The sequence below is a fragment of the Lipophrys pholis genome, assembly GCF_963383615.2.
Source record: "Lipophrys pholis genome assembly, chromosome: 11".
Taxonomy (NCBI): domain Eukaryota; kingdom Metazoa; phylum Chordata; class Actinopteri; order Blenniiformes; family Blenniidae; genus Lipophrys; species Lipophrys pholis.
This window is the reverse complement of record NC_137631.1, coordinates 9,599,583-9,619,800: the sequence shown is the minus strand read 5'-3', so window position 1 is coordinate 9,619,800 and position 20,218 is coordinate 9,599,583. Positions and strand designations below refer to the sequence as shown.

Genomic DNA, 20,218 nt, shown 5'->3' with positions numbered 1-20,218 from the left:
AGACAGCAATTAGGCTACTAAGGATGACATTTTTTTTTTTTTATCATTTTGGAGAGTTATGTCACCTTTTTCTCTCAGCATATATACCAATGTGTAAATTGGTATACTATATATACCATATACCAAATTTCGAATCAGAATAATCACATGGTTGATGTCGATTAACTTTGATCAAGAAAGAAGAGAACATAAATGCACCTAACATGTTTATTAAACATCTTTAACATTTTGTGTTAACAAAAAGCGTCTCTCTTTTTTTCAAAACAAACATTTATCCACATTCATGGGGCCCTGTTACTCTTTTTTCAGCCAACTAATAAGACAAACTAACTTGTTGACATTGTCCTAGAGGAGAGCTGAACACTTTTTATTGTATTGTAAGCGCAGTCAGAAGTATCCCAGACTAATATATGCTTTGCGCTAATGTGGTATTTTAAGCTGGAAGTGCTTTGGTGAAAAGAAAACTCCTGTGCATAATACTTTATATTGGTCAATATATGGGTATATTCTGTTTTTGGGGGTTTTGGACTCAAAATTTCCCATCAAAAATGCGTATTCCATATCAAGATAGTTCTGTCAACTGGATCAACTGTCCATGTGGGCACCCGCAGCGGTAAGTCTACTTGGACAAACTGTCTGAAATGCATTACCAGACATTTTAGGGATTTTGAGTCATATCATAGCAGATGGTTTTAATGCGTTAAAGATTTTAATGAGATTAAAATCATGATTATGGATTACTCAATTTTGACAACCCTAGTTTAAAATATTCTAACAATTGATGGTATAAAAAAATAACATATTGAATAAAAACTCATTCTTTTGAAGAGAAAGTGAAAATGCAAGCTATCTTTTCAAGTTTTGGTTTCACTTCATGAAGTGGACTTTTTTTTTTTTAATTATCATCATTTCAAATGATCTCCATTTAAATGTCTGTTTAAGTTAAGTTATTGATATTTGAAGAAAACCCTCTGGTCCCAGATTAGTCCAGCTGCTGCGCCCCCTGGCGGCGCCCACTGCCAACACACTTAGACAACCCGGTAGCTCTTGAAAAATGTTTCCAACTTCCTTTTCAGTTTCCAAGTTACTTTCAGAGCAGAAATTTTGAATAAACGAGTTTTATAACCCTGAAAGCAGCCCTATTCTTCCGACTTGTTTTCGGGTCCTTGCTGTTGAAGTTCTGGGAGAAAAGAGTGTTGCGGACGGGGTGAGAGGAGTGAGTTCTCGCAGCGTCAGAACTCCACAGCTCGGCTCGGACTGCCTCCTCTTCTCCTCTCTCTCTCTCAGCCACCGCCACACAGTTTGGTGTACTCTTTCAAGATGGACGTTTCGATAGGTTTCTCTTTCTTTTTCGGTCCGGAGCGTGCACGCGCCGCTCGGCCGTGATAAGTGGCACGCGGGATTTATTCGTCTTTTCACGGATTTTTGACTCTGCGAAGGGACGAAAAGTGAATCTGTGTGGATTTTTTTTTTTTTTTTTTTTTTTTTTTGTAACGTCGCTTTTCTTTCGCCCGTGACACGGCTCCTCGCTAACTTCCTGGGTGTCGAGCGCGCGGTCACGTCTGCCGAATCGGCCACGACACCGAGAGTGACTTTAAAACGGTTCCTGGATTCTCCTCCGTCCCACGGATTTTCTGACTTTACTGCTATGTTTTCATGTAAAGACGACGGTTTCCAACGACGGGGTCGGGGAGGACGAGTCAGTTCATAAGCAATGGAAAGAGACAATAATGGAGTCTCGAGTGAAGGTGAAACGCTTTTGTTTAAAAAAAAAAAAAAAAAAAAAGCTCTCAGACTTTTACTTTTAGGGTTTTAAAGGGTATTGAAGAATCTTATCTAAAATCGTTTTGTGATACGAGACGCTTGTCAGTCAGAACAAGGCGTCCCAGAATTGAGAAACACCTTGGTTTTTTTTCCCTCTTCCCTGGTTATAGATTCAAAACGCGGTGTGCTGTAATTTTCCAGAGACGTCTCTAATGCCGTTTTGTCCACTTCCAGGTGTTTTAACACCTGTGCCGGACTCTTCTGAGATCTTTGAAAAGACCATTCTGGCTCCACTACAGAGTGCCTACCTGTATGAGGCATCAAGGCAGTTTTTCAAATACAAGTCTGCTGTGTTGGTGAAAAACCCTGCACTAGAAGAAAAGGTCAGTCCAAACCCTGTCCCACATGTCCCAATGTCTAACTGTATCAAAACACATGCCAAAGTTGAACATTAACGTATTTTTGAGTCAGGTCTGTGTGATTGTGACAGAGATGAAACGCTTATAGCACTTTCAACCACATGCTTGTTTTCCCATCATGCCACAGTACAATGCCTTCCGAGAAAAGAGGAAACAAGCAGGATACTCGGAAGAGGATCTGAAGGAATCGTATGGATTCTTGCTGTTTGATGATGTCAACAAGGTAGACATATATCACACAAGATAAGCAAGAATTAATAAAAGAAGTACAACGCATCAAATCATACTGATTTGACATTTATTTTCTTCATCTGTTTAAAGGCAACTGCCCTTGGAAAAAGTGGTGTGCTCACTGGAAACAGCACGTGCACAACTCTCGGAGATCCGTCAAAGGGTAAATTGCGTCTTTTCCTGTCTGTGGACATTTTGTCAAGCAGCAGTGAGAGCTCGGTGTCAGTATCGTTTCACCAGAGAGTGAGCAGGAGGTACAGGAAGAGAAAATGCATTTAAGATATGAGCTCTGCAGTTTTAAGTTTACAGGAAGATTAGTTGTACTTGAGAGGTTTGCTTTAAAAGGCACGGCAAGAAAAAGTATAATATCTTCAGTGTTTACCTTAATAGTCATGTATGGACATATCCCAAATCCGTGCAGCTATTCCAGAGGATTCACAGGGGAGCTCGAGCTCAGAGCACTCCGTGTTGATTGTCTGCTGCTGCCCTGACTTTGAAAGTGAAAGCACAGCTCAGAACTCTTAATGTACACAAATGAAAGTGGAAGAAAATCTTGTTGTGAAACAGAAAGTCTAACTTTTATAAGCAGCTGTGATTAGAAAGTGTGTGCAGAGGTGTTGTTTACTGATGCAGACTTCCACAGTAACATGCGTTCATGCTGACTCTGTTTTGCTCGTGAACTGCCAGGCTGAAGTGTGGCGTTGTGACACCACAGGCTGCATTCGGGTGTGACGAGTGCACAACTTGAGAATAAACCTAGGTCAAAGGGCTTTTCGTGAAGCTGTTTTTCACATGGCTTGCAGGGTGGCATTGTGAACTGTGCTACGTGAGGGAGAAAAAGAAAAAAAACATTGCTTGTGATTTAATGTTTATGCGTTTCATGTCGGTAATCTTTTAGTTTTGATACCTGTGAGATATCGGTCTTCATTTTTTATTGCTGATATTCCCATATAGAATATAGTGAAAGTATAATATATGTTTTTGGAGTTTTCCTTTAAAAAAAGGGGGGGGGGGCGCACTCGGTGTTTGGACTGCCTTTGTGTTCACAATAGTTGTAAATCAGTGAAAGGCCTGGCAGACCTGTTTAACCTGTTTGAACCTCGACTCAGATTCCTGACTATGTTCAGGACCTGTCACTGGAGATTGAAACATGGAATTCAAGAACTTAATGATACGTCTACGTCATTCATGAACATGGCTAAATTGGACTTTTTACGAAGTTGAATCAACAGTCCTTAAAACATGGGCAGGTCTTATTATGGAAGTAGCAACACTGCCCTCCAGCTTAACCAAACAACTGCGGTCACTTGAAACATTGAGCAGGAACACAAAGTCCTGTCTTGAGTGGTTGTTTTTTTTTTTAAACTACGCTCTTCGTCTGCCTCAGATAAGCAGATCTTATAGTTAAGGCGTATCCTGGAAAACTAGTTGTGGCAGTTGTACAGTAGGGAGTGGCTTTTCTATAAAAAAAAAATAAATCTGTCGATGTTGTGATTGATTTGTAATGTTTTCTTTGGAGTCTCAATTCGTCATCAGTGGCTTTCACAACAATATCCTGTGAAAATCTTCATGAAGTGAACCTTTTCTGTGTTTAAAAGGTGTTTACATTTCAATGTATTCTGACTGTCTGGATTCAAACTGCTGGTACCACGGGAAATCTGGATATATCGCCATCATCAGGCTCACAAAGGTACTGAATACGTTTCAGGTTATCCATACGGGATCATTGTGTGGCTGCTCCAAGTTAACACATTGGGTTTTGTGCTTCAAACAGGGTAAAGTCAATAAAGTCGTAGAGATTTACACTCAGAACTTCACTGCGCCCACGAAAGGTTTCGACTGCCACGTGTCTGAAAAGTTGCCTTCAGTGTCGCCCCAAACCAGCTCTTTTCTAGCATTTGAGCGAACCCAGGTATGCTATGACTTTGTCGTTAAAATTGATTCAATTGCAGAGGTGAAGATATTTAAAAGTTTTCGGGTCAAATCCGCCCAAAAATGTAAATGCACACACTGACGACACATTTTGTCAGTGTTGGAACTCAGATTTTGTAACAGTATTTCAGTCACCTGTCCTATGAGCACAACACTGAGTACCACACTGTATGCATGCATGTTAAGACTGTCAAATTGAGCTCGAGTTCCTTTTGTTTTTGTCCCGCAGTATTACATATATGAACGCCTGAATGAAGGAAGCAATGAAACCGCCCAGTCACCCAGTGCCGCCTGTCCATTTGCCATTGTATCGTTTTCATACACGGATTCCAAAGCAACATTTGTAGTACCACAGGAGAAAAGGTAGCGTGCACAGACATATTCCCTTCTCCAATCTTTAATGAGTTTCTTACCTGTTTCAAGATGAGAATATTCAAGTTTTCTGATCAACTGTTTGTTTCTTTTTGCAGCGAGGTGAAAAAAATAGGTAAGTAAAGAGGCCATTAATGGCACAGATTAGATTTATTGCTTGTATAGGTTCAAGAATTTAATAAGTTTTATGCAGGTATGATGGTAAATTTAATTATTTATACAGTGATTCTTTTTCTACTGATATAACAGCCCTCAAAGCACTTTACATTGTAAGTCACATTCACACACCAATGGAGGCGGCTGCCATGCAAGGTGCTCAGTCCATCCATTGAGAGCAATTTGGGGTTCAGTGTCTTGCTCAAGGACACTTCAACATACAGACAAATGAGGGATCAAACCTGCAACATGCAGATTGAGAAACAACCCGCTCTACCTTTGCAAATGTATTAACAGTCGATTTTGCTTGTCATTTTTTCTTTATTATTTAGGCCAGAATATAAGAAATTCCTCAATATAAAGCAAACCAGTTCGACAAAACCGGTTACTGAAACTTCTAAAATTAAGATATGTTAAAAAAGAACTCTAACCTTTCAAGCAAGAATATTTTTGTACAGGCAGAACTTTGCAGGGCCGATGTAGCCAGTGAGTGTACAGTGGTGGAAAAAAGGTTTTCAGACACCCCATGCATTTGTGAAATATTGCACAAATGTACAGGTGAAATATCATTCTTAGACCTCAAGTGCAATTTCTTTTTATACAGTTTCAGCCACAAAACTAAACAAATCCTAAAACTTTAAATTGGTTCAATAAAATTTGACATTTTGAGTATCAGGTCATTTTGGTGCTTTATATTAAAAGACAGTTTGTGTGGCTGTGCTTCATGTCTATATAAAGCCAGGACATTTGAAAAGCCTTCAGTGACAAAACTGGTTAAAACGAGGAACCTAACACAGGGTGGCTCGGTGCTGGGCTGCAGTCTCGATCCTGTGGTGGTGGTGACAGGAGGATGGTAACCAAGCTGTCATCAATCATAGATAATACCTCCCACCCTTACATTCATCTCAGAAATATTTATTCATACTATACTGGTTATTTTCTGGTTATAATCTTGTATGATTGTACGGTGTTCTTGAGTGCCGGGAAGGGCGCTTTCAAATCAAAATTATTATTATTTGGACCATTACATGTAGTTCATGTGTGTATTTTGTTTGATATTCTGTGCTATTTTTCTTTTTATGTACGGATTATTATTATTATAATACTTATATTTTGCACAGTTTCATTATTTTTATCTTTTTTCTGTTCAGTATGTGTGTACTGGTGCTGGCAACACTGAATTTCTCCACTGTGAGATAAATGAAGGCATATCTTATCTTAACCCCACCAGAAGATACAGATTCTCAGCCAGGAAAGGGTACAGCGCCCACCAGATAGCCAGGACGTGCAGAAGCAGTCCTTCAACAGTTTGATACAGTCGGCAGATAAACTAACAGCTTCGAAGACAAACCCAGATCAGGGCGTCCAAGTGTTTCTTAATTGAGAGACGACGGCATACTGATCTGCAAGTGCAGGGAAAACTTCCGATTGACATCGCAGGAGCTTCAGCAGCAGTGGTCAAACCAAACCGTTGTCCAGTGTTCCACTCGTACTGTACGTGGTCGACTTTTAGATCATGGCTTAGGATCCCACAAGGCTCTCAAGAAATCCCTGATCAGTGAGAGGCAGAGGTTGACCCGGCATTGTTGGGGTCCAAGCATACAAGAACTGGACATCCAGGAATTGGAAGAGGATTCTGTCAGATGAGTCCAGTTTCCAGCTGCATCTTCCTCCTGCTAATGTGAGGGTACGCAGAAGGCCAAGTGAAGCATTTTCTCCAGCATGTTCAGCATCCAATGTCAAGCACGGTGGAGGCAGTATCATGGTGTTTCCGGACTCCTCATGTCTCACATGTGCTCAGTGTGAAGCTGCTCTCATCTGTGAAGAGCACAGGGCGCCAATGGCCAATCTACCAATATTGTTTTTTTTTGGCAAATGCCAATGGCCCTGCACGGTGTTGGGCTGTAAGAACAGGCCCCACTTGTGGACGTCGGGCCCTCATAGCACCCTGGTGACGTCTGTTTCTGACAGTTTGAGCAGAAACATGCCCATTTAGTGGCCTGCTGGAGGTCATCTTGCAGGGCTCTTGCAGTGCTCCTCCTGTTCCTTTTTGCACAAAGGAGGAGGTAGAGGTCCTGCTGCTGGCTTGTTGTCCTCCTGCGCCCTCCTCCATGTCTCCTGGTGTACTGGCCTGTCTCCTAGTATCTCCTCCATGCTCTGGACACTGTGCTGGGAGACACAGCAAACCTTCTTGCCACAGCTCGCATTGACGTGCCATCTTGGATGAGCTGCACAATCTGAGCAACTTGTGTTGGTTGTAGACACAACTCATGCTGCCTCTAGGACCGAGAACACTAACACAATTCAAAAGTGACCAAAACATCAGCCAGAAACGACAAGAACAGCGTAATGGGGACCACTCCTTTATAGGAGGTGAAAATTAGTCATGCATCGATGCCGATCCGATACCAGGCATGAGTACTGGCGGCCCGCCACTCCTTAATGAATGTAGAGGAAACCCTTCAGTTTCTGACAAAGTTTTATTGAAAGCACGTTTGTTTAATGTTAGTGCTCAGTTCATGACAAAGTTTAATTGAAATGGGGTTTTTTTACACTGCTGTATATGTGGCAGTGCCATAAAATAACAAATTTTGAATGTCAGTACATCACAATGTAGGAATGTTGTTCAAATAACATCTGTGGAAAAAAATGTGTGTATTGGCCTAAGTACTTGGTATCGATGAGTACTCAAATGCACTCATGCACTACTCATTTTGGAAAAATGTGGTATCGGTGCAATCCTACATGAAACCCAAACCCAAGGACCAATCAATAGATTCTGGGATGTTAACAGCTAACCGTTTCTGAATAAATCTCCAAAAACTGCGAAGAAATGTCCCATACAAAGTGGATGAGAGAGAAAGGACGTCAGTGTCTGTTGCCATGGAGACGCTCCCTGCTCTGTTTCACACAGTGATGTAGCTACCTGACCTACCTAGTGAGCGTTGATATGAGCTAACGGCCATCATGCTAGCGATACTAATTCGGTTCCGCAAACAAATGTGGCGTTGGTGAAGGTCTGCGCTCTACTGAGTGACCGGCGTTCTAATTGACTTTATCGACGATGTCGAGAATTGGCATATTGAAACTATCAAAAATGTTGTTTTGGCTCTTCTTTTAAACCATAAACAAAAACATATCATTTGTATTTGTGTCTGTCTAATGCCACACATTTGTTTCCCATAAATATTTTGTTATATTGGAGATTGTGTAAAACTTTAAGGCTGTTTGAAAATGGTTTTCCGCCACTGTATATCAGTATGCAGATGGAAACGAATGACTTGTGTCATTCGGTTTATTGAAATGAATAGTTTGAATAATTTGTTTTTATACATATTGATTTAAAGTTAATGTTTGTGTGTATGTCCACATCCTTTAAATGGGAGTTTTGTGTTATTTACATTTGTTTCAGCTTGTCCATACTTACCTTGGAGGGGGAAGCTTCAGATCGGGACTCAGTTCTACAGTGTCGGGCTCAGGTCAACAGCAGGGGCCTCTATGCCTTCACAACTGTAAGCAAAAAGTGCAAGCACACTTTATTCACATCATTTTGTTTTTGCGGCATATCTAATTCCCCCACCCTGTTATTCTTGTAAGCCCATCCGTGGTGAAAATCAAGAGAGCCATTTCTATGGTGGATCTGAGGCACCTGTTGCCAAGGGCTGTGTTTGAGACCTGCATCACTGGTGAAAGTATGTTTTTAATATGTTAGAAATTAGGTTTTATGAAAATACCATCACATTTCCAAAGTTTCTCGATATTCCATTGAGATATGCATTAAAAAAAAAGAATTACGGCTGACCTTTTTTTTTTTTTTGCCTTAGCATTTCTGGATGGATTGTATTGCAGTCTGTGTGAGTTAATCGCCACTGAAGTGGAAGAAAACGGCAGTCTCGCTCTGCTTGTTGGTGAGATCAAGAAGAAAGATGCTGTAAGTTTCTGTTTTTGATCAATAGTTCAGAGACTGCAAGATGCAGTCGTTTGTCACATGAACAAGCTACAAGTCAAAAACCTGCTGCAGTCGACTTATTCCAGGATCTGTCATTAAGTCATTTTACTGAACTTACCTCGGCTAATCATTATATTGGTAAATACTAGTTAATAGATTCAACTCAACAAATTTACAATGCACCATGACAGTTTTTTTCTTGAGGTTTCATTCTCCATGATGGAATGTGATCGAATTTGACCAATTATCTGAAACGGTCCCTCATTTTTTCACAGGCTCTCACTTTTCCTCTTAATGATGGTGGGTTTCTTATCCTGTTGCACTCATCTCATTTCCTTGGGTATAATGGTAAGATATAAAGATTATGACTGCTCACAGTGGTGACATTTGCATAAAAGAAAAATCACCATTATCGATAAACACAAAGGCATAACTTCCCTATACAATATTCTTTCAGACATGGGGTGTGATTCAACCGAAGGCCTGCAAGGTATCTTTGTGTTTCCAGATTCCCGCGCTGCAGTTGGAGGTGATTATAGTTCATTTTTTGTTTTGGATGACTTTTGTAGGATTACAAGTGGAGCTTTTAATGTATTTTCCCTTTCTGCATTTTACAGATGTGAAATTTGCACATGGACCCTCTGCCATATCACCTGAAAAACATTGGTTTCTCCCTGCATTACAGTCTGCAGAGGGTAAATTTGGAGAACCAGCCATCGACTCAAGTGAACAACTTTGGGACAGATTGGTGCAGTGTGTGCAGAGTTACGAATCACGGTTGAATCCTGGGCTGGAATCTAGTCCCTCGAGGGATGCCAGCATCTTTCCGGATCAGTATGATGAGCAAGATAGTCATAAACATGTCAATTCCCCCCCAGAGTGGAGTAATGACGCGTTGCAGAGCTTGAAATCATACCTGAGCAATTCGACCTCCTTTCAGCTCCCACTGTCCAAGGCCTCAGAAATTCTGGCAGCTGAACAGGAGGAGCAAAGAGAGGACCTTGATGACGATGTTTATATCTGTCTGTCATCTCCTGAAACGTGCTGTCCTGTGAGCAACGCACTAGAAGACCAGGTGTCAGACAAGACGTGTGTCAAGACTTTGATGGACAATTTTGTATCAAGGGCTGAAGCCCAAAGAGACTCACCACCTGTGCCTGAAAATGTTGTGCGAGATGGTTTGGAGGCTGGATATGCTGCTAAAGACGAAACACAAAGTGCCACGCACACTGAATTGAGAAAAACTGCGCTATCAGATGAGCTTCCTTCGGAGCTGATTGTCAGCATTACCTCAGCAGAACAAAGTGTCCGTGTGGACTCCATAAGTGTTGACAGAAACATGGCAACAACACAGCGTGATGACTTTCAATTTGGTGGGATTTCGATGAATGTCAAACTACAGAGTTTACAAACGAACTCCCACAGTGACGGGCCCGATGAAGCTAGAAAAGTTGTGGCCCACCCTGAGGTCATCAAACTCACAAATACCAAAAAGAGAAAAGGACGGAGGGGCCGCCCAAAAAAACAAAAACCGGAATCTCCGGTGTGTGTCGGGGCTCCCAGTACACAGACAGGGAAAACACCAGACGAGATTGACAGCTTGAACAATCGTGAGGATAAAACCACAGAAGAAGTGTGTGGTAATCCACAGCAGAGTGTTGCATCTAAAGCTACTCAGAGGAGAGTCATCCGACGCAGGCGCATTGCAGTAGCAGAGAAGGTATCTGACCCTAAACTACAGAGCTTGGAAAACAGCATTTCAATGGAACTTAAAGCTGCTCCTCTGAGAAATAAAGCGGATCTTTGGGATCTGAAGCCAGTTGTCTCAGAATGTGGAAGAATCTTGGTTCCTCATGGTTCTTTAGATATTGCTTATCATATAAAGCATATTCGGGAAACGATCCAAGCTACAACAAATGAGTTGCATCTGGACAAGCCATTGCCTGATCCCTGTGCGAAAGCTAATGACACAGTGGAAATGGAGCAAAAGGCTTGCACTGATGGAGAAACATCAGTAGATGAAATGGGCATCACAAAATCTATGGACTCCACAAACCATCAGCAGAACAATAACAGTCACGTTAATCCTGAAGAACACATTTTGGGGAACCCAGACAATATCTCTGTCCCATTGGATACAGAGACTAATGTGGAATTGCTAAGTAAAGACACAGATTCTCTTCCCTCTTTAGCATTTCAGGAAGAACAAATGGATCCTATTTCCACAGGAAAGAATTCACAAAAGGGTGAAATGTTGTTGAGCAAACTGAAATCAGTTCTCCTAAGAGGGAAGAAAAAAATGGCAGAAGAAGCAACTGAGAACACTGTTCAGGACATCGAGACCTGCCATCAGAAGCGCAGAGTGGAGTCTGGAAATGAAATGTTGACGGATCACAGTGGAAGTACCCTGGTTGAGAGTACGAGTGTCGACACCTTTTCGAACATGCTGCCACTTGATGTTTTTGCATATGCCCTTGGCCTCACCCCGAAGGAGACGCCAGTTAAACGTCAGAGAACTGGAGAGCCGGGAAATCTGCAGAAGGAAGACTCACCTGAGACAAATGAAAAATCCTTTTCAGACAAGCAGCCTCAGATACTACGACGACCACTATCAATTTATCCACGGCGAAGGATTAAAACGCTCAAAAAGCTGCAAGGAATCTCCGAAGAATGTATTAAAAAGAAATGTAAGTTTTATTTTATATTGATAGCTTGATGATACTTGTTTTTTTGTTTTTTTTATAAAATTAACATCACTAATCTCTTTGGGAAGATGTGTGAAAATCTCATAAGTATTGTGCATGGAACTCTTGACTTGATTCTTGACTCTGCCACTCCTTCAACTGACCTTGGTCCATTCCACTTGTGCTTGGCTGAAGCCTTCAGTAACTCTATTTGCCCTCCCATTGCTTCATGCTTCATTTCTGCTACTCACGTCAGTTTGCAATCAAGCTCTGGATATAAAGCGTAATTACCCAACCCCATTGTTTTTAAAAGTGACCCAGTTCGCATGTTGGTAACAATCAGAGATTTGTTGGTATTTTTCAAGTGCTTTCAATGTGCTACTTTTTATTTTCATGCTCTTTCTCTTTTTTCCTTTGTTTTGTCTTCACAGGGTGGTTGCATTTTCAGTCTCCAGCTTGTAATGCAAGTGAAAATCTTGCATATAAAGACTGTTCTAGGGACAATTTGGTCAGGAAGACTGTTAAGGAAAATGTGAAAAGTGTTTGCGCATCTACAGATGGATTGAACTTACTTGCTGACTTGGCACTCGGTGCAGATAGCGGCCAGGTTCCTCCACAACCACACCGAGCACTTGAAAGACAACCTGAGACAAGTTTGACGAAGTGTGATCTTACCAAAAATATTACCAGTGTTGACCATGAGTCAATTCTTCATGCTCTGCTTAGGCAGCCTGCTGCGAGAGCTGTTCAGCCTCATGCGTCTACTTCACTGAACCACCTTGTGGGATTGAGTGAATTGGTTGATTTGTTACTGAAGGAACATGCTTACTCATTGGGCCCATCTTCCTCTTTACCGTTGGGTCTGCCAGGTACACCCTTCCAGGCATCACCTGTAAGCGGTTCTACCAGACTGCTGCTTCATCACCAGACAGTGTATGGTGATAAATACAAAACACTACATTCCTTTGTCGGTGAAGAAGATCAATGTGAAGCCGCCGAGACTCCAGAGTGCCTGAAAAAACTCTTGACGACCAAACAAAAGTTCAGACGCTCTCGTATCTTTGATCACAAGGATGGTTCTCTCCAAGTCACACGTCAGTGGCCAGAAAAGTACGACTTTGATCCAGACAGCAGGTTTACAACTGAAATGATGACCAAAGCGATCGTCCGAGCTTTACATGGGTATGTATATTGTTTTGTTTTGTTTCTGTATACTAGGTTTCTTATCAAAGATGAAACTTTGCTGCTTTTTGTTGCATAATTTCAGTGGCTTTACACTCATATATTGTGATGTTTGACTTTTAGTTTGGTGCAAATCTATCTAGCTAATGTCTGTACATATTTCATCTTCAATAGGCCATGGGATTTCTCCATCCAATACTCTGAAACAGAGTGGCAGCTTATCACCCACATGTGGATAGGTTTGTTTTACAGCCGATCAACAGCCAGGTCCTTTCAGGCTGACTCAGACTTGACATATCCATGTCCAGAGGAATATTTGGATGTTCCCAGTGAAGTCGATTCAAATCCAGCAGAGGATGACCTCAAGGCTAGTTCATTCGAAGATTCTTCAGATCTCTCAACTCCAGAAGCTTTGGACCTCAGCAAAAAGTGCAACTCAGTCTTGGACCAAGAGTCAGTGATTTTGGATTTGTCCTTGAAGAACTCCATTTCAGAGACCGTCACTTCAGAGCCACAAGTGAGCGAAAAGGAGACTTCAGAATCAAATGAACGGGAAGAAGTCACCCAAGCACTGAATGAGCTGGAATCACCTGAAGAGCTAAATGAGGTAAAATACTAAAGCTTATTTCTGAAGTTTTATCTCCATAAGTTTGTGATTAATTTGAGTTTAATATGCCAGGGGGAAATGTGTTACTAACCACTCCAGCAAGTCTAAATCCTAAAAAGAAAACGCAAATTTAAAACTTTTTAAATCATAAGATTCTCTATTGCTTCTCTGGTTTCAGCCATTAAATGCAGTCATATTGAAATTGAAAGTGAAAATGCTAGATATCAAATATGAAAAACTTAATGAAAATGCCTTATCAAACCAAATTTTCTTTTTAACACATTTTTATTTCAAGTTGTGCACATAGCAAACATACAAAGTGTGTTAAAGAGAACGAATAAAATACAAAGAATATGGAAGGCAATTTTGATTATTTTCCTAATTTCAATCCAAGAGACCAAAAGGAAACAATAGTCAGGGGTTCAGGGACAAAGTCACTTTAAAAAATACAACCTACTATATGGATAAGCAGAATGACAAAAACAAACTCGGCAAAGCAAGAGAAGTCAACAAAAAGCTTCCTTTTCCTTTGTCCCTCTTCTTCCTTTTCCTTATTCCTATTAGGTGCTGCTGTCATGAACAACAGAGTGACTTGGTGCACAGGAAAATGGAAAAACCTTCCATCATAGCAAATATCAGTGAACAAAATGACTGGTGTCATTTTAGTAAAGACAATGGTGACCCATGGATCTGACTGATTTAATATGGGCATATGTTTCCTATTACTGTCCTGACCATGTACATTAAGGAATTTGTACATTAAAGAACTTGTCAATGCATCAGTCAAAAATCTAACTTTGAAAATGTTATAGTATTCCAAAAATACTACACGAAAGAAACAACCGTTTTGTTTTATTCAGGAACTAGACTGTATTTATGTTATTCTTATATTTTCTTTACGTTTCCAGAGTCAGCAAGAGTCTGTCGAATCCACTGAGCAGAAAAGTGAGGCTACTGACGTAAATGACAAGTCAGCTGATGAAGAGAGGGAGAACGACGGTTTCTGCAACACCATGATTCCATTTATTGGACCAGATATATCTGGTACGACAGAACCACAGTATCCCTTGATGAAATCCACTGATGAGGCTGTTGTTCAAGGCCAGGAGGAAATCCCCTCCATCAATGAAACAACCAACCCTGAAGCTATCCTGCCTATTGCAGCGCTTGGTACATCGGAAATCTATGTTGAAAACGAAGAACCCTCTTTCACAAAATTACCACCTCATGATGCAACTGAAACCCACCAGCCTAAAGATGGGGGAAGTCAGCCTGACAACCGATGCCCTACCCCAACTATTGATGAAAAACCCTTTGAATATTTATCTTGGGGCTCTAAAAATGCAGATGAAATTCTCAAAAACATCTGTGAGACGTCCTCATCATCTTCAGACGGCGGGTCACCAGAGGAGAAAGACCTTTGTGATACTTCTGCAGTCAACACTCGCCTCAGTTGTCACAGTAGTCTCCATGCTGATCTTGAAACAAGAACCCTTAAAGTTTTACAAAGTGTGAACAACTTCCTTTTCGAATCAGACCAGACCGACGAGCCTCGTCAGAACAAATTAACTGACATGGATGAGTCCCCCGATCAAACCTCCGACTCCAGAACCTCCCATGTTCACTCTGTAACCGGTCGTAAGGATAGCAACATGACAGAAGAGGAAAAGCCAACAGTGGCATGTGCCACACAGGATTTGCATACAGAGTCATCTGATCCTGACCCGTCTTTTAAGGACAAAATGGAGCAAATACTTTGTGTTAAGTTGCAGGTTAAGAAGACAGACTCGTCAGTACCTCCGCTCTCTCCTATAACTAACGATAAACTGGAGACCTCTGGAACGACAGATTTTTGTAATTCGGACGAATCTGTTTCATCGGCTGAATGGTCCCAATTCAATAAATCTCATGTCAATCAGGAGATGAAACAAACAAACTCGCAATGCAATTCAAAACATGAACCTTGTTCATGGTCTCAACATCCTGTAATGGCTGTAAAACCATCCAACAGTAATGAAAGTCTTGTAGATTGCCTCCCAGAAGATCCACACAAGGAAGAGTTTAGCCAAAATGCACTGACCAGTACCCCTGTAACATACACGAATCCAACTCCAGTGCTCTTAGAAAATACAGAGGAAGACCATTTGATAGGAAATTCCAAAAACGTGAAAGAAAACCATAGGGCCAATGGGCTTTCTTCAACAGACACTTGGCTGGCAAATGGTCATTACAAATCGAATTCAGTGAAAAATGAATTGGCTCTTCTTGATCCTGCATTTCCTTATAGAGGAGATGATCATCCAAATGTCAGCAGGATCACTTCCTCGTTTCTATCAATATCATCCATTGAATCTGCTAAAAGTTCCCCCAACCACTTCGATGCAGACCAAGGTTGCTTGAGGTTTGGTCATTCAGATGAGGATGTTGAGCAGAGAACGAAGGAGACTACTAATATTGAACAAGCAGCGTGTTCTGATGCATCCCATGATGGCACGATAGGTGACAGCCTCATCCTGGGTCCCACAACATCTCTTGCATGCACAATCTTAAACACCAAAGAGTTGACTTCTGTTTCTTTTTTGGAGCAACTTTCCAAGCGGTGCCTCCAAGTCGACCCCACTCAGGCTTCGGTAGAAGAGGCTTGCCTCATATTTTCTGAAAAAATGAAACAGCTTGTAAAAAAGGGCAAGAGGAAACCCACACAGCAGGAAGATGCTCGTGATAAATTGAGGTCATCTTGTTCTACTCCCATGACTGTCCGCTTCTCCAGTCTAGACGAACAGGACATTTCACTGTATCCGTTGGGCACGTCACTTATTGGACAAACAATTATGGTGGACATGTCCGACAGGAAAGACCGACAGGTCCAAAACACCAGGTGTCCCCGAGCAATGCCCGACACGGCAAGCAATCCACTGGAGCACGCCGGCGTTTCACATTTGATGGTAGAGTGTGCTCGGCTCTACAAAGAAAAAATCCATGGCATTTGTGAGGTTGAAGTGGATTTCCCAAAGCCCAAGCGCTTCAAAACGGATGGAGTTCACTCAAAGACAGGACCGAGTAAACACTTCGACTTCTGTGATCAAATGAAGAGAGAAATGGATGAGAAGTTTCGGAGTAAGCTGAATTCACTGGTGAAGAAATCTTGTAAGACGAGATACCGATTCTTCATATTGTTGACGTCTGATGATACCTTCTTTGATGAAACCAAGGTAAGGCTAAAGGTAATTCTAAACATTTAACCAGTTTTTTTGTATACACTAATTGAAGTCATCCGACTAACTTGTGTTCATCGACTTCAGAATGACTTATGGGAGATAAAACTTTCTCCTTAATATTACATTTGAACATAGATTTATGCATTTTCAGTGTAGGTAAAAAAAATCCTCAAACGTTTTAATAACCCAGGCCGTTATCCACTGCACCACCGTGCTATATCAAGTCAAGAAAAACCTTTATCTTTTCTGCCCATACCAGCTTCATGGAGAATGTTTGTTTTTAAAAACAGTCATTTCTATATACTTCTTTCCAAAAGGCACAGTTAGAAGCAGAGGGTCATACTGCCGTCGATCCAGCGGAATTCTTCAAGGATAGTTTGTCCTCTCTTCTCATCGTCCTCAGGAATGAAGACATTGCTGAGCACATATTTCAGGTAAAAGATCGCCTGGTGGGGAGAAGAAAACAACTGGACGGTCACAGTTGCTCACAGTAATCGAATTACTTGGAACTCTTGCTATTTAGGTCCCACACTTGCTTGAGCTGAAGAGGTCACCAAATGTGCTGTTTGCTGGCATTGACGAGCCTGACGATGTCATCAATCTCACGTACCAGGAGGTCTTCACAGCCGGTGGGATTATAATGATTGACAAAGCGGCGCTGGAGTCCCTCAGTCTTTGTACGTACTGCAACTGGAAAACAACGGGTGGATTTTGCTGTCACGTAAACCAGTCAATCCTGTTTCACTCATTGTCTCCACTCTATGTGAACCTGTAGGCAACATGAAAAAAGTATCCACCATCTTGCAAGAGCTCAGTGGAATGGGGAAGTGGAAATGGATGTTACATTACAGAGACAGTCGTCGGATCAAGGAGAACGCAAGGTACAGGTCAAGACAGAATAAATATGGAAGGCACGCATTTGGAGTATTTCACTTCTGTCTTTTTAAAAACCGTTTCCAAAAATGAAATGTAATGCAATACAACTTACTGCAAGAAATCGAGGAGCAATGCAGTAACCTGCGGTGCATATTTTTCTTTTTTTCCTTGTTTTTTTTTTCTTATCTCTTCCTCCAATCATGGAGGAAGAGATATATTTAGAAACAAGCACATATTACAAGTAACATTTAAAAAAAAACTAAATATGAAAAAGAAATAATGGGACAATGTGTAAATTTCACTGTCAATGTATGGAGAGAACCTTTAAAATAATCAAAGCAAATTACATTCATTGTTGAGGAATAACTGCCTGTCAAGATTTCTACAGCAGGAGATGATGGCATTTTCAACCCACTTGTGCAAACACAAGTCGGCTCCACGGGAGGACCAGTTCACTACTTACACATGATATTGAGTGTATTCCAGTTACCTCTGTGCTTGTGGCATTCCAGTTTCTCGCTTCATTGCAAGTTGGACAACATTATAGAAGCTTTGAGTGAAGCTGTTCTTACTCAAGCTCTTTCCTAGTATAATAGCAGCGCATCTTTATCCCAACTAGTTTATTCTTGGAATGCCAATCTAAAGGAGTCAAGACCTTTATTATTTCTGCTTCAACATCAAAACAGCTCTGATTCCCACATCCTGAAGCAACTGGAAGCATTTCATCCTGGTGACAGTTTGCATGCAGCCCGTGCTTCAATATGTTAGAGTTGAACAGCAGACTTAGCTCAAGGTCATGATGTGCTTGCTCATCGCTGTTGTTGGGTATTTTAATTTGTTGTGGGAAATTTGATTAAAAATTATAGTGAGTATTGATCTAAGCCATTCAGATTCAAGTGTTTCTTCTTCAGATTGTGCCGTTATTGTTGAACCCTTCTAAGGTTTATGCTTACCCATTCCAGGCTGAGCGCAGAAGCAAAGGAGAAGAAGAACTTTCTGCTCTGGGGCCAAGACGCTGGAATCCTGGAGGTCATGCCTTACCATGAATGTGACCTGATGACAAGAGATCAGCCTGACTATCTCACGTGTTTGATCCGCTTGCAGATCCAGAATATATCATCTCGCCACACAGTTTTTATCACTGGTGAGACCATACCGTATTCTTAAGAAGGGATCATATTGATAATGTGCCAGGGTGCAAAAACAAACACAATGCCTCACTTCACCTGTGTACTGTATTCCCTTTCCTTTTCTTCCAGATAATGCAACAGATGGCGCCTATGAGAGGAAAGGTATCTCAACCACGATGATGAACTCTTTCCTAACAAAGTCACCAAGCGAAACATTAACAGTCTGATCGAAAATACAAAGGTCAAGCTGAACTGACGTTCTTTATTTTATGACATAACAATCAACAAACTCCACACTACTTCTCTTTTTCTTTTTTTTATAAAGCAGTTATTTAAGCCTTGAGACTTTGCGGAGACATTTTGTTTGGTAGTATTTTAAACTATACTTGTAAATCAGTAATAAGCCCTCTACCCTTGCAGCTGAGCTGGATTTACAAAGGGTCATATTTTTTTGTAAACTGTATTATAGTTGTTGAAAGTGTTCACATTGCGCATATTGTATTTTCCTGGCGATTGAGACACATTTGCAGAACGGTGTTTCTGTGATGAGGACATTTTGGTTAGAAGACTACTTCACTTTATTGATGACTGCAAATAAATACATTTCCTCATTGTTTCCTCTTTAATAAAACATGAACAGTTTTTTTATTATTATTCTGACCTTCGTCATGGCATCGTGTTTACTTACAACATTGAAACACAAAACGCTGCGTTTCCAGGATGAGGGGACTCTTATCTCATGACGCGATGAATCGTCTCAAAAGAGCAACTGCTTGGGCGGAAATATTTAGGTAGCAAAATTCTCCAGTACACTATAGCTGTCTCTGTCGTGTGTATGCTGCACACAAGGAATATGTTAATATTCAATGGCCTTCTGGGAAGAGTTGAACCCATAATTGTGCCTAATTTGTTCTTTTTTACTCACATTGAGAAAAGTACATGCAATATAGATGCATTGTTGTATTATCTATTCGAACGGCAATTTTTGACATTTCACCTGTTTTGCACCAAGAGCCGTCTTTAAAAATGGAATAATTCTGAATTGCTCATATTTGTTTTTAAAAAACTATTTCTTTTAGATCTTGATGATTTATAAAAAAGATTTTAATTTGAATTCAAACCTTTATGTGAGGCATTCACTTCTCTGCACTACAACAAAGGGAAACATTTAGAACTGAAGGCTGTTCTGCTCCCATTTTCCCACTCAAAGTCAAATTAAACTACTTGCAACCGCTACACGAAAGTGAGTTTGACAACCCGGCCTCGGTTAGGGAACAAAGTTCAAATACCAAATCCTGTGGATCCCTGAGTGCGGTGCTTAGCCTTCCTCCAGGTTGCATCAGGAAAGACGACTTTTGTAAAACTTCTGCTGAATCAAACCCGATCTGCTGTGGTGAAAAGGGGCTTTCCGATGCCTGTGTGTTGATACAGTTGAAACTAGTGGCGTGCAATACTCCAAAGAGTTGGTTTTGATCCGATACCAAGTAAATACAGGGCCAGTATCGCCGGTACCGATACTTTTTAATAATCAAGGTTAATGCATCATCGAAGTGTTAAATCTGGATGAATTTCCATGACTTTTAAATAGTTTTATGATTTTTCCTTTGGTTTATTAATTAGTTAAACTTGGAACAGAATTTTGGAAAAGTTTATAAGTAAACAGAAAATACTTTATCACAACATTAAAAAAATTTGTTA

At 40.9% G+C, this 20,218-nt stretch overlaps 1 protein-coding gene across 2 annotated transcripts; it reads left to right on the top strand.

Moving 5' to 3' along the window:
* The first annotated feature begins 48 nt into the window (after nt 1-48).
* On the top strand, nt 49-19,184 carry tasor2 (transcription activation suppressor family member 2). 2 transcript variants are annotated; one of them, XM_080475137.1, is made up of 22 exons: nt 49-1,748; nt 1,999-2,147; nt 2,311-2,406; nt 2,505-2,577; nt 4,013-4,104; nt 4,189-4,326; nt 4,576-4,709; nt 4,817-4,833; nt 8,287-8,386; nt 8,472-8,566; nt 8,699-8,805; nt 9,099-9,171; nt 9,281-9,352; nt 9,441-11,510; nt 11,939-12,689; nt 12,864-13,296; nt 14,205-16,508; nt 16,832-16,948; nt 17,038-17,191; nt 17,290-17,395; nt 18,353-18,534; nt 18,650-19,184. In XM_080475137.1, the coding sequence occupies exons 1-22, from the start codon at nt 1,715-1,717 to the stop codon at nt 18,745-18,747; spliced, it is 7,395 nt and encodes a 2,464-aa protein (XP_080331263.1). In that variant the 5' UTR covers nt 49-1,714; the 3' UTR covers nt 18,748-19,184. The 2 variants fall into 2 exon arrangements, with proteins under 2 accessions (XP_080331263.1, XP_080331264.1); XM_080475138.1 differs by lacking the exons at nt 11,939-12,689; nt 12,864-13,296; nt 14,205-16,508; ... (3 more) ...; nt 18,353-18,534; nt 18,650-19,184 and having other exon boundaries at nt 9,441-11,797.
* The last annotated feature ends 1,034 nt before the right edge of the window (nt 19,185-20,218 follow it).